The sequence below is a fragment of the Bombyx mori genome, chromosome 18 (assembly GCF_030269925.1).
Source record: "Bombyx mori chromosome 18, ASM3026992v2".
Lineage (NCBI taxonomy): Eukaryota > Metazoa > Arthropoda > Insecta > Lepidoptera > Bombycidae > Bombyx > Bombyx mori.
The window spans coordinates 2151761-2166404 of record NC_085124.1 but is presented as its reverse complement, the minus strand read 5'-3'; the positions used below and the strand labels follow the sequence as shown (position 1 = coordinate 2166404).

At 36.8% G+C, this 14644-nt stretch overlaps 2 protein-coding genes across 6 annotated transcripts in view; both read right to left on the bottom strand.

Moving 5' to 3' along the window:
* Positions 1-2307, bottom strand: part of LOC101742163 (breast cancer metastasis-suppressor 1-like protein) — a 149558-nt gene extending 147251 nt beyond the window's left edge. Inside the window, exons 1-2 of the mRNA XM_004928076.5 lie at positions 1651-2307; positions 1010-1160 (exon numbers count right to left, since the gene is read on the bottom strand). Coding sequence (XP_004928133.1) covers positions 1010-1160; positions 1651-1852 — 353 coding nt within the window. The 5' untranslated portion in view covers positions 1853-2307. The remainder of the gene's footprint in view (positions 1-1009; positions 1161-1650) is intronic.
* Positions 2308-3927: 1620 nt separating this feature from the next.
* Positions 3928-14644, bottom strand: part of LOC101742023 (protein PALS1) — a 185597-nt gene continuing 174880 nt past the window's right edge. For 4 of the 5 annotated variants that reach the window (XM_038017128.2, XM_038017129.2, XM_038017132.1 and 1 more), the window contains exons 12-20: positions 14057-14162; positions 13196-13293; positions 12175-12382; positions 11048-11180; positions 9983-10167; positions 8927-9091; positions 8158-8289; positions 7414-7595; positions 3928-7175 (exon numbers count right to left, since the gene is read on the bottom strand). In XM_038017128.2, coding sequence (XP_037873056.1) covers positions 6993-7175; positions 7414-7595; positions 8158-8289; positions 8927-9091; positions 9983-10167; positions 11048-11180; positions 12175-12382; positions 13196-13293; positions 14057-14162 — 1392 coding nt within the window. In that variant the 3' untranslated portion in view covers positions 3928-6992. The remainder of the gene's footprint in view (positions 7176-7413; positions 7596-8157; positions 8290-8926; positions 9092-9982; positions 10168-11047; positions 11181-12174; positions 12383-13195; positions 13294-14056; positions 14163-14644) is intronic. The other variant, XM_038017130.2, reaches the window with a different exon arrangement.

Below are 14644 nucleotides of genomic sequence, written 5' to 3'. Positions count from 1 at the left end.
ACATGAGCTCTTTATATTTAGGGACATGTAGCAGCTTTGTCACACATTGTGATGTCTATGGTCCTCAGTAACAACTTACAGCAGGTGGGCTGTGATCCACTTCATCAGCTAACTGTGCATTCAAAAATAAATAAACACACAAAGAATTTAAACTTCAAATAACAGCCTGATTCTAATTAGTCAGTATCTAGCAGTAAGCTCTTCCGTCTTTTTCCAGCCTAGATCATTCCTAGTTTATATTCACTCTACCAAAATACTCAGATTAGGATTAGGATAGATAGGTAAGTATAATGGTCCTGCATAATTCTGCTGTTTCAACATGAAGCATATATTCTATTGCAATAGAATTCAAACTCATTTTGTGAGATGGACGTTTCCAAATAATGTTTTATTTTTAGATACATTTTCTTTTGTTTCAATAAAATTACAAGTTGTAAAATGGCTGTTTTGGTGGTTCTCAAGTTGACTCAGTACCACTTAAAAAACTGAAAAACTTCTATTATTTGTTAAAATGTTATCATTTTTTGTAATATTATAAACAAATTATAGTTATAGTTATTCCCATGGAATTTATTGTTCTAGAAGCATTGTCAATTTAATCACTTTATTGCTTTAGACAGTCAAGTGAAGTCAAAGTGACTTTACTGCCGGTTTCAGAATTGATTTTAGTACTAAAAAAGTTAGTAGTGGACTTTTTGGAATGAAAATCACTAAACAACAGGTAGGGTCTGAGCTTCTTCACAGAACTCCATATGAGTATCTCAGAGAAGATACAGATCTCAGGCAATACAGAATCTAAGAAAGAAGACACCACAAGAAAATTAACAATATCATTGTTTATAGTATTGTTTTTATTTATGTTGTAGTTAGTTAGCCAAGAAAGTAATATTTGTGGGGGTGATGGTATGATTATTTGTCTACTTTATCGTTTTTTATGAATTAAATTATCTCAAAAGATCCACTGTCAAATGTATCTAAGTTTTCAATGAATTTTATTTAATTTCAGCACCTGATTCTCATATTCTCCTGCAGTCTTCGAAGTGGACCGAGATATTCCTGGGAGCGACCACCCCTCACTTCGGCCAGTTGATATTCAACTTGCTTCACTCTCTCTACGTACAATTGTTCTCGAAGCACAGTGAACTGTCTCTCAAGTTTTGCTGTGAATAATTTCGGTAAAGTTTGTTAGAATCAACAATAATATTTCACACTTATGTTTCTGACAAGGAGGCTTTGGGAGTTTTAATTTATTTACGAAACTTAATAGCACCTAAAAATATAATTGCTCAACATAAAATTGTTATATAGTCAGAAGAATTTGGTTGTTCAACTGTAAAGCTAGTTTTAATTATTGCATTATTTGTACTTTTACTTTTTATCAAATAGCGAATTTAAATTGTCTTTTTCGTTCAATATTATTATCGAAATACAAACGTGTCCATTAAGAGTACTTTAGCAATGAAATTCTAGAAATTTAATCTAGGAAATTCAATTTAGTACATTATTTATAAATGTTATAATAATCTAATGTATTATTAGTTAAAAATATATACGATAACTCTACTGAAACAGCGATTAGAGCCCATATGTTTCGAAAACAATTCGACATTGTTTTGTAAACATAACCTCAAAAGTAACTTATCTACGAACCTAAGTTATCGAGACATTCGTTTCTGCGTCTCTCACACTCGCCTTCGTCCATTTCCGAAGAATCGTCGGAGTCAGGCTCGTCAGCTTCCTCAGCGCTAGAGTCCCGGTCTGGGCCACGGGAAGAGCCCCCAGATCTTTCGGTATCACCCCCAGACATTTCTCCATCTCCATCACTATCGCCTTCCACTTTCATTGACGGCATTACGGAAATATATTTTTAATTATGAAGTAGAATTAATTTTAATTTTGTAATGAATTGTGTTTTCGCTCCAATTAGTAAATTGCAAAATTTGAATACCTACGTCAAAATAAATTTGTGAAAGTGAAGTTAACGTCAATGTCATAGATAAGATAATGTCAAAAGTCAAAATAATAATGGTTTATTTTTTCAACAGGAAAGGCGAAAGTATCATACCATAACATACAATCTTGTATAATTGTATGTGTGTATTTTATAATTTGGAAAATAATATAATAATATGTTGTATGTTTATATAATAATATATAATAGTATAAAATGATTTATCGGAATCATCGATTGGGTTCGAATGCAATGAAACGTAAAATGGAAGCTAGCGTTTTTAGCAGTAGGCAGCGCGCGGCTTGGCTCTGCTCCTGGCATTGCTGAAGTCCATGGGCGACGGTAACCACTTACCATCAGGTGGGCCATACGCTCGTCTGCCTACAAAAGCAATAAAAAAACAAACAAAAAAAAGCTACTGGTTAAGACTTCAGTGGACTATTGGGAAGAACCCAAGAAACCACGTCCAGCGACTTTGTTTCATTGTCCTACAATTATGCACTTCCACAGATGCTAAACGGTTAATAAACCCTTGTAATCGTTTAAACCTGAAGACGCTAAATTAATTCACACAATTACATTTCTCGCGTTCCTACAACAAAACCGTCAAAATGTATATTTACAGTACCTACTTTCAGATTGTTCAATACATGACAGGCAAAGATATCATACCATGAGTGTCATCTTTTATTTTGCTGTTAAAGGTCGAAGCCATGTTATTTGAAAAGTGAAATGGGGCGGAATTAAAGCATCTGATTTATCTGAAATAGCCTTAAAAGCCACATCTGGAGATTTTTAGGCACTTTCATCATCATCTGATCATCATCAACAGCCCACAGTCGTCCACTGCTGGACATAGGCCTCTCCCAATCTACACTACTGAGCCCGGTCTACGGCTCTCCTCATCCACTTCTTGCCGGCCACCGTGCGGAGGTCATCGCACCATCTAGCTAGGGGGCGTCCCACGTTACGTCTTCCGCTGCGCGGTCTCCACTCGAGAACCCGTCTGCTCAAGCGATCGTCAGTCCTACGGCATATATGGCCAGCCCACTGCCACTAATTATTTAGGCACTTTGTTATATCCTAAATAATTAGTAAGCCAGTATGAGTAATCAACGTTTAATAGTTGAATCCTGAAGAGTTAAAAATTAACTAAACTAAACAATTTATGTGCCTCGGCTCGTCTCAAAGGACTCCACTTTAAACAGACTATTTAAAGGTGACTATTATAGACCATCAGATACAACACTTTCGTTATTTCTAGTGCCTTAAATTAGATTTATATTTATATGACCACTTATAACGGAGAGCGATCAGATTGTTTATGCGTTTAAAGATATAAAATGCAGTGGTGTTTATGTCCATAAAGATAATGTTGGTGATTGACATGATAACTTTTTTTTTCCTTCCTAAGCTGATAACCTTGAGAGGCTATATCAGCGGAACCTTAACTAGTAGGTGAGCTCACGGGGCTCAAACCTGACGACGTTGCTAACACGAACCCTAGCAAGAGCCGTGCTTCGCAGAATCTACCACGCGACCCAATAGAACATCGTTAATACCAAACGTAGTGTTTCTAAATGCGCAATGAAACTCTATTAAAAAAAGAATCTCACGAAGTCATTGCGTTAAATAGGCGGAGTGTTGTCTAGCCCTCAGACACAGTCCACTGAGTTTCTCACCGGATCTTCTCATTTGGTCGGGTTTCCGATCCGGTTGTAAATTCTATGAAGCACTGCTCTTGCTACGGCGAATATTATCAAACGTCAGGTTAGAGCCGTGAGGTCGAGGTCAATATAATAGGTAGGATTTTTATGTCTTAGATCGTCGGTTTTCGATATACAAACTTAATAATATTATTATGAACCTCGATTATTTATGTTCGAGAAGTACATTATTACAAATGCTATTTCAAGATGGCAACCCTCACACCCCGTAAACTTACCAACAAGTGATGAATTCAATTAAAACCAATATTATCTGATATTAAATTTAATAGGTAGTCTATTATTTACATTAAATTGTTCTCTATTAACATGTTATTTATAAATCTTTATTCAGTTGTTAATAAATTATATACAGGACTATTTATAAATTAGGTAATAATAATATCAATACTGTGGAACCTTTTATATTTTAATCACAAATTTAATGCAGTAGTGACTTCTGCTATACTTTGTTGAAATCTCTAGTACATTAAATTATGTAGTTTAAAAAGTAAAGATACAAACGAAAAATAACAAAACATTGTATAAACGATAGCACCTCCACTGGCTAAATTATAATATGTATTCATGGTTTCAAATAAAGGACCTATTAATAATGTGAAACAGTTTTTGATGATTCTGAGCTTATACCGAACCCATTATATGTGTGTTCCACTTACGGTAACATTTAGATTATACAATGGCCAAGTTCGATTTGCGATAAAAAAAAACTATGAATTTAACCAGCGCTCAAACTGAAATCAGTTTACGCCTAAACAAAAAAATACACAATAGTGATATAATTATCATATGACATAGGTAGGTACTTAATATGAAAATTGTGATTCTCAAAGATGATCATTGGTACCACTACTCGAGTGGTTTCATTTGGCACTAACATAATTGAAAATTTTTACACAATTCTATCTAAACAATTTTACCGCGACTTTGTATATTTATTGGACATTTAGAATATTTGTTTTCATTTTATTTTGTATCATTATTGCTATAATAATCCTGTTATATTATATTAGTGAATCACAGAGGGTCCGAGATGAACTAAGAAACATAATTTCATTGATGGCTAAAAGAAATCCAATAAATAGAATTTTACATGTGATTTTATTTCAGAAATATCGCATAGTGTTGCAGTTAAAACAGGATACTGTATTTTAAGTCATAATTTTTGAACCGTCAGCTGTCAAATAGTTAATAAAACAATCGGGCAAAGGTATCGAAATTTTCTATAAAACAGATATGTCGTTACACACAGTAGAATTTTGATTATACGGATATAAAATATTGCTTCTCTACTCACTATGATAGCGATTTTATTGATTTTTGTTGGTATCAACATGCTACGCTCGATCCACCTCATCAGCGAGAACCTCAAGATAAAACTACAAGGAGAAAATTTTCAAAAAATTCCTATTAAAACTACCTTTATAAATTTGGCCTTAGAGAAATATTTTTATTGTATTATTCATCGTACTTTATTCTTTATTTTTTTTTCGTTTTAACTATCTATGTTTTTTATTTTATTTAACTGCTGCCCGTAAATTCCATCGCATTAATATTATTGTAGCAGTGATGGTAAAATTTAACAATCTATTAACTTTCCCCTAGTTTAATTAATTAAAAAGTTCTGGATGTATTATAAATAGGCAATGTTTTAGGTATTGAATAAATGTAATACATATCTTTTCGAACATACGTAATATAATTCAACAAGGGTTCGAGTTTTTACTATTCAATAAGTTGGAAAATTATTTTATTCAATATGTAAAAACATTTTTTAAAACATCATAAAACTCGAATACATACTTAATTAAAATACGATTATTTGAATTGGTACACGCACACAAAATTAAATGGCAACACAGCCAATTTAATTTGAAACATGGTAATGGAACATAATATACACAGAAAATATATTTTTAAATAACGAGTTTTAAATACATTGATAAAATTCGTGTTCACGAGTATTGGACAAATGGAATGAAAAAGTGCCAATTTAGTGGTCTACATTAAGAGCTAACTATTGAAATTGTAAATTTCTCTCATTGTCACCTCTACCCTCATCTTTTCATAAGATTTCACATCTCACTAAGCTGCTACTCGAAGTTGCCAACGAAATTTTAAACATTAATTTGGAACTAAATTCGTTTTAGACGTCTCAGCCCTCTAAAAACTCGTGTTTTGGAAGATTGAATGTTGGCAACCCTCAAACAATAAGTCGTTTTAAAACAAACCGTTGATTAGTGATGCTTGCTTCTTTAACATAAGTACAAAATTAAGATTAAAACAGAAACTGTTTCATCTGGTAATGTATATGACACGAACGTGTCTACAAAATATAAAAATTAAATTACCAATTTAGCCCACACTCTGTCACACCGTTCGGTCTAAAATTTATATTTCATGTTAATGTAAACCTTACCTTGCATAAATAAGATTTACTAACGCAATTTCTACAGGTTCTATTAGACTTAAAATGAAATTCGAGCTTAATTTAATCAACTTGAATGATAATATAACTTCTCTTTTTAAAACTTCATTGAAGATTGAAAGCCTTATCCGGCATGGTTACATATGTAGATACCTGCTAACGCGTCAATAATTTCTTACTTCAAATTGAAATTCGCCGGTATACGTCACGACACGTGACGGCAGCCCGCGCGGTTGTAGTCCCTTAACCAAAAATACATGACAAAAAATATATTAAACGAAATGTAAAATAATTCGCGAAACATTTTTCATTTTTCAATTATTGCATACTTTACATTGCGGGCTTACGCAGTATTAAATTACTAAGCAAGACTTAGATCACCAATTTTTTATTCCCAGTTACAAGTTTATGTACCTAACGGTTTATTTAATTTATACCGTTTCGGCTTCCGTAGTTGATTCTGACCGGGTCGACAGAGTGTAAAGTTATTTGGCGTAAATTATCGAAACACAATAAGATATCCCTACGGTAATTTTCATTTATTAGCATCGTCAACTAAATTCGGGAACACATTATTAAATTCTATATTTTCTACAAAACTCGTACTCGTATCGGTACATCTAGCTCTACGCGAAACAATCTCTTTAGACGTATGATTATTATTGTGTCTTTTCAAATCGCAAGCATTCATAACGTAGACGAGCAAATGTATGATCACTTGCGTTAAAATCTCGAACAGAAACACAAAATTTAACATGACGCTCCTTGTATACGTTCGCGTTACGTTACGTTTCGTCTCCGTCACGTTAACGTTACGTCGCCTAATCTCGTTTTCGACTCGAATCAGTCTTTTAGTTGCCGGACAAGCAACTATGTTGAATTCTCGCTAGGTGTGCTTGAGCCAGTGAGCGGGCACCCACTGCGGCTCGCGCTCCAAGCTGTTGATCTCGTTCAACAGCTGCTGGTAGGCACGTTGTGTGTCGTTATTGATTATTATCATGTCGAATAAATGGCCCCATCTCAATTCCATATCTCTTGCAGTTGCAATTATTTCTTTGAGCTCCTCCTCCTGCAATGAAATAAAAGGTTCTTGAAAACATAATAATATCGTCAATGTAACCAACATATTTCAAACTTTTAAACAAAAAAAAATATACAACATTGAACACTTGAAGCTTTAAACATACTGATTATTTAAATGTTCTTAATCAAAATAATATATGAGAATCAATAAAACTCTTGGTTTTTTTCGGTAACGTTAATGGCAATATTTGTTGAAACCCATTGATAATATCCAGGCGGCGTACCTTGAATGCCTCCGCGTTCCGGATCTTCTTCTGTCGTAATTTCTCGAGGCTGGGCGGTGCTACGAACACGGTGTAGGGCTTGAGGTCGGAGTTACGCAGGATCTTCAGCGACTGAGGATGCAGGTTCAGCACGCAGATTTTACCGGAGTTCACTACTTCGCGTATCGCTTCCAATGACGTGCCTACAAAAAAAGAAATACATTAACACAATTAAATGGTGGTAGGACCTCTTGTGAGTCCGGACGGGTAGGTACCACCACCCTGCCTATTTCTGCCGTGAAGCAGAAATGCGTTTCGGTTTGAAGGGTGGGGCAGCCGTTGTAACTATGCTGAGATCTTAGAACTTATATCTCAAGGTGGGTGGCGCATTTACGTTGTAGATGTCTATGGGCTCCAGTAACCACTTAACACCAGGTGGGATGTGAGCTAGTCCACCCTTCTTAGCAATAAAAAAAATACGTATTTAGACCAAATTATGAAAGTATTAATTAAGGTAAATTATGTACCTAACAGTAAGAAACCGACAACGTGTGAAGTCAAAAATTCAAAACTCGGCAGGGTTTCATTCCTATAACGAAACCACTGCACAAACAGTTTTAAAATATCTACTTTAATTATAAGAATTTAAAACTCATACAATTATTGGAAGTTATTGTTTTCACATTATAAAAGTAATAAAGTAAACAACATAAATGAAAATAACAAAAATAGTATTAGGGACATTTTATACGATTTCTATCTTACCGTAGTAAGCCTTTTCATATTCTCCATGCTCGACGAATTTTCTGTTCAGTATGTCGGCTTCGAACTGCGTGCGCGATATGAAGTGGTAATCCTGGCCGGGCACTTCGTGGTCCTTACGCGGCCTCGACGTGTCTGGAAACAAAACAGTTCTGACATCAATCACTCATCAGTAAAGACAACAACAACAGAGCCAAATGCTAATAAAGATTATACTTCAAAATCAAATCTACTCATGACATTAGTCATGACAGAGAATGTCTATAAAACAATCCCACTTTTTACTTTTTATTGCATAAATGCGTGGACGAGCTCACAGCCCACCTGCTGTTAAGTGGTTACCGGAGCCCAAGGACATCTAGAGCGTAAATGCCGCCACCCACCTTGAGATATGAGTTCTAAGGTCTCAGTATAGTTACAACGGCTGCCCCACCCTTCAAGCCGAAATGCATTACTACTTCACGGCAGAAACAGGCAGGGTGGTGGTACCTACCCGTGCGGACTCGCAAGACGTCCTACTACCAGTAATTATGCAAATTATAATTTTGCGGGTTTCATTTTTACTACACAATGTTATTCCTTCACCGTGGAAGTCGATCGTAAACATTTGTTAAGTACGTATTTCATTAGAAAAATTGGTACCTGCCCGCGGGATTCGAACACCGGTGCATCGCTCGATAAGAATGCACCGGACGTCTTATCCTTTAGGCCACGACGACGACGATAGTTTGATAGCGTAACCCTATAGGGACAATCAAAGTTTGATACTCACGCGGCACGGCTGCGGCAAACCTCGAGCCGTCCTCCATGAGTCTCTGCCGCAGTTCGTGTCGGCCTATGTTGGGTGGCCCTATCAGCACTATAGGTCGCTTGTGTGACGCGCGCGGATAGTACAGTGCTACCTCTTCGTACGTCAGGATCTCTTCTTGTTCGTATTCTGGAAGCGACAATGACAGTGGCGTTTTGATTAAAAGAGTTTCTTTTTGGATGTAACTAGAGAGATCTATTGCGGGAAAACAATTTTGAAAATGGAGTGCAAAGTTTTGAAATTTTTTGGATTCTAGATGCGTTCACAAGTTTCTAAATGACTGACTCTTTAAAGCTATTAAATATTACTTTGAAAGAATTCGTTACATAAATATGTGCATATCATCACAGATACAAGTCAAGCTAGTTAAATCGTGTTTAATTATTTTTTCCCCGTCATGTAGGTAACACAGCTGTCGTATTATTAATTTACTTTGTCTATCAATATCTATGTAGTTATGGTCTATTAACTCTAAAAAGCTCTACCTACGAAATGTGAAGTTCGTTCACGGTTGGGTATCAGTAATAACATAAGCTATGAATGCGATTCAACCAGTTATTCCCAAACTTTTATCGAAACGAAAAAGTTCTGTATTAATATGATCCTTGAGATGCAATAGGTATGTAGAACTAAAATGGACCTAAGTATTCACTTTTAACAAACTGCCTTGTATTGTTTCTTGAATATTTTCCATTATTGGAGAAAGGGATAAATGTATACAAATTAAAAATAATAATCTATATGAATAGTAGTCGGTTAGATCCAATGGTGCAAGTGTACTTTGTCCCAATTGTGGCTTCAGCATTGATCAGCCCTAAGATGTCTATTATGTATGTTATCAACAGATACATATATTGTAGTCGCAATTTTTCATAACGTCACAACAATCGCTAGCGAGTGAAGGTACATTAATATTCTCGTACATGTGAGATTAATATTGAGTCGAAAACTTTGGGAATCACTGGTTTATGCGGTTAGCCAAATTTTAGGAAATAAATAATAAAAAACAAATATAAGTACCGTCGACTGTCAAGTGCATACCGTCTCCGCCAGACGTCGAGTACAGAGGGTATCCAGCTTCACTGGTCGCCTTCTTGCCCTTCTTCTTGCGCGGCGGTTTTCTCGCGCACAGCAGAGTGCCACCTTTCCTTGGCTTGTCGCGGGCTGCCACTTCGCCGGCCAACGTTAACTTCATTGCTTCCCGTCTGGAAAAACACGGCATTTTACTGCTTTGAACGAGCAGATTGGAGTTGGATGAGGAAGAGATATTTTCTTCAATGGTTTGTAGATATTTAAACTTTGTTTTTTCTACCTATTCACTGGTTGTTGTTAAGTCGTAACAAAATTCTAAAATATAAAATTAATACAAAATATAATTACACACAAACAAACAAAATATATATTTGTTACAAGGAATGAAAACCGCGCACTTTAACTAGTGATAGCTTCATAATGACCATATAAGGTAATCGTTGGTACAGGAAATCAATTTCTTTCTGGAACATTCGATAAGAAACGCCCACAACGTAGGTGTCTAGAAATTTCGAAAACAAAATATACTAGCCAACAACGAGTCAATTTTGTTACGACGTAACATAATCTAAGAAGCTATTACAACAACGCGCGGACGGGCAGGTGTGCTCACGGACTCAACCTGAGAGAATTTGATAACACTAGCCCTAGCAAGAGCAGGGCTTCGCTGAATCTACCGCCGGATCGGAATCGCGACCCACTGAGAAGATCCGGTGAGAAACTCACTGGGCTGTGTCTATGGGAGTTTAACAACTACCCACCTCGTCAATTTTTTAGTTAGGATATAAAAAGTCGAAGGTAAGTTGCTTCGTAAAATGGAATCTCCAGAATCCCTTGAAGCCAAAATGCGGTTTGGCTTTCCGATAAAATCCTTGCGAGACTCTCCAAAATGGTTTCAGGCGACGTACGATATAGCCGGGATGGAAGCATCGTTACGTAAAAATCACTTCGGTCATGACTCAACTAATATAAAGGAGCTGTTATAAAGATACTAATAAAGTACAAAAATAGACTTTGTTGTATTAGAAATATGGCTATTGAGAAACAGCTTACTGGTGTTGGAACGCTTGACTCGGTATTAGTCCGGCGAGGGTCTGGTCCTCTTCACCTTCCCTGTACGCCTGCCACCAGTTCGGATCTTCGCGACTTATCACGTGTAACACGTCACCTTTTTGGAAGCTAATACCTGCGAGTTAAAGGTAATTATGAAGTAGGCTAATCGATTAGTCGCCAGTGACCTCCAAATTTTGAATTATTCGAAACATTGGAAGTAATTTTAAAACCGTACCTAATGATTAAGTCTTAAAAGTATTATTAAGTATGTCTGCGGTTCGTAAAAACCGAAGAAAATAAAATATACCATTTAACTGAGACATCTTCGCTCCGGTTTGATAGGTAAGACGGTCGACTATGACGGAGGTCAAATGGCAAATGGCCAAGGCCAATGTGTAATAAATTAAGCCCTTAATAATGAAATAAGTGATTAACAATTATTTTACACTGCCCGAATGAAACCGGGTTGCAGGGTTCCGGTGAAGGTTACGAGGAGCGTCTAGTGCAATGCCTTACAGCAGCTCTATACAACTGCACACCGATTGGCGGTGAGCTACATGCGATGCCGAGAGTGCTGGGAAGTCGCTTAGTAGGTAAACCTTTTACAGCTTCGGTTCCTTAATTTTTTTTAAGGGGTTTTATGACCTGGTAACTAAGACCTTTAAGTCATGTCTTATTTTAGTTTTTATTCTTATTTTTATGAAAAATGATAGTATGGAGTGAAATGAAATGAAATGAAGATGATTAATTTGAGACATTAATCAACTGGGACGAAACTAAAGGAAAATAGATGATATTGGATGAAAAATAATATCAGTAAAATGGTGGTCATTTACTGAGACTTTTTCAGTGAACTTTTTGGAGGATCCCGAGAAGTTACGTCCAGCGGCTTTGTTTCATTTTCCCACATTTGTGCACTTTCACAGATATTAAACAGTTAATAAACCAACATTATTACACATTTAAAGCTGAAGAAACACTAAATAAACCAAAATCACACAACTTCACTCCTCGCGTTCCCGCCCAAAAAGTCCTCGGTTCCTTAATGTGCTCGACCACAGGGTCCAACGTGCAGAAACTTTGGCCCGGCCCGAAAAAGAAAACCAAATTGAAGGGGGAGGGGTTACCGAGCTCCCTGCAGGGGATGTACACGTCGTCCTCCGGATCGTAGTCGAAGTGCGCGCGCACGTGCAGCACGCGCGGCGGCGGCGCGGCCCGCACGCATCGTGCGCGCGGCGCTAGCACCACACACAACGTGCCCGACAGCGCGCCCAGCACCTGGCACACCTCGTGCACGGACTTGCCGCGCATCGCCACGCCATTCACCTCCAGCAGCTGTTGGACGACAACACTTTACCAGTGGTAGGACCTCTTGTGAGTCCGCACGGGTAGGTACCACCAATCCACCTATTTCTGACATGTGATCTGACATAGACCATGAAGATATAGAACTGACAACTAAATAATTGAAATCTTAACTTTTTTATCGCCATTTTAATTTATCGGGCTGTAGGGCGGGATCGATGGAGACAGCTGGTTGACGGAATTGGACGGAGTCACGATCCTCAGCAGTGAATGGGTGGCGCATTTAGGCTATAGATGTCTATGGGCTCCAGTAACCACTTAACACCAGGTGGGCTGTGAGCTAGTCCAACCCTAAGCAATAAAAAAAAAACATTCAGCCACTATTCAGACCAACATGATATCAACTATCCAAACTGAACTGATTTAAAAAACCTTGTGTGTTCATGAATTCATACACAGACCAACATAATATCGACTAGTCAAATCGAATGTTTGTTAATTTTTTCCCTACCTATTCTGGTAACCTTGAGGGGTTATACTAGATTCGCAGAACGAGTAAGTGAGCTCACTGGGCTCTTATTTAATTAATCCCTTAACCGAAACCAAAACACCCCTTAACGCAGGCCTCATTGTATAAATCTAAGGCCTTAAAAGTAAAATCTAAAAGTAAAACGCTTCTATACTTTATTATAATTATGATGGCGTTGTCAGGTCAGGTGAGGGTACGGCCCGCCTGTTGGTGAGTGGTTACCGTCGCACGTGGACTTCACGGGCCTGGCGTTAGGCCCAGCCGACCAGCAACCTACCTCTATAATGTTTGTTAGTTTTTATCGGAGCCCTTACCTCGTCGCCCTCATGTAGGAGTCCAGATTTCTCCGCCGCGCCCCCCTTAACTATCCTGCCGATAATAACGGCTTCTCCTTCGTTCCTTACCGTGGCACCTGCGAAATAAAAATAACATTAGTAAATGCGTTTTTCTAACAGCTTAAGGCGAGGTCGTATCGTGCGCTATTTGCATTAAGATCAAAACCGCATATCCTATTCGACGCCGCGTTTGAACTGACTTTAAATTTGAGCGTAAATGGAAACATTTCTAAAATTGACTATGTCATTAAAAAATATGCACGACTGTCAATTAAAATTTTTTTTAAATTTTAGAATTTTTAGACCAACATTGACTGACTGACTGACACGATGCAATTTTAAAATATATATTTTTGCAATTTCTTTTATAAACGACAGTAGCTACTCGAAATTCGTTTCATATTATTATAATTCATTTTCTGCTGCTGTTATATCGTCTGTCGTCGTCGGTACTCACCACAACCCCGTCTATTTTCGTTGCGTATCGTTCTATCTGAAGGATGTATTGTGCTATAGAACTCACGTCTGAAGATTGGTAAGTATCTAAGGGTTCCCGATAACCTCTTAACACTAGGTGAGCCGTGAACTTATACATTTATCACAGCAATAAAAAAAATATGTTTTAACATTATATCAAAACCCTAAAATATTTCCGCTTTTTTCGTTGTATTCTGACACAGCGCGCCTTAATTACAAAGCTGATCACAATCTTTTCTATGTTTGGCGTAAACGAACAAACAACTTGTAAACCAATTAATTCAAAATACATGACTCTTCATCTGCAGCAGTATTAAAAATACAGTAACAATCTAGGGTTGTTCAAACGTAGAAAAAACTTACCGAGCGGTTCATTTGTTTTCTCTATTTTAATAATCTTGATGTGCTCGCTCGGGTCGTCCGGGGAATGCGATGTCAACCCTTTATCGTCCTTATAGGCGCTCCCGTTCTGCAATTGTTTATCAATCTATATTAATATCTATAAATTAATACGTAAAGCAAAAACTTTGTACCCCTTTTTACGAAAATTGCGCGGACGGAGGAGTATGAAATATCTCACACTTATAAAGAATATAGAGAAGGAGTGCACAATGCTAATATTTTTTAAATAATACATAAAAAATACTTTAAATCAATAAAAAAAAATTACACACACTACCATGTATTTGACACAACACATACATAAAAATATACTCTTTGTTTACAGTCAATTGGGAAACTTTTGTTATTGTTTCTATAAACAATTCTATAAAGAAAACAGACTATTCTGTGGTCGAATTGAAAATAGATTAATATTGGTTTTATTTAATATCATTGGTCTATAGTGCAGTTTTGGCGAATACTGCGATTATATTATTGAATTATAATAGTGTTTGACAATAGAACCATAATAATGTTTAAACTTATAATGTCAATTAATTATAGTCGAAT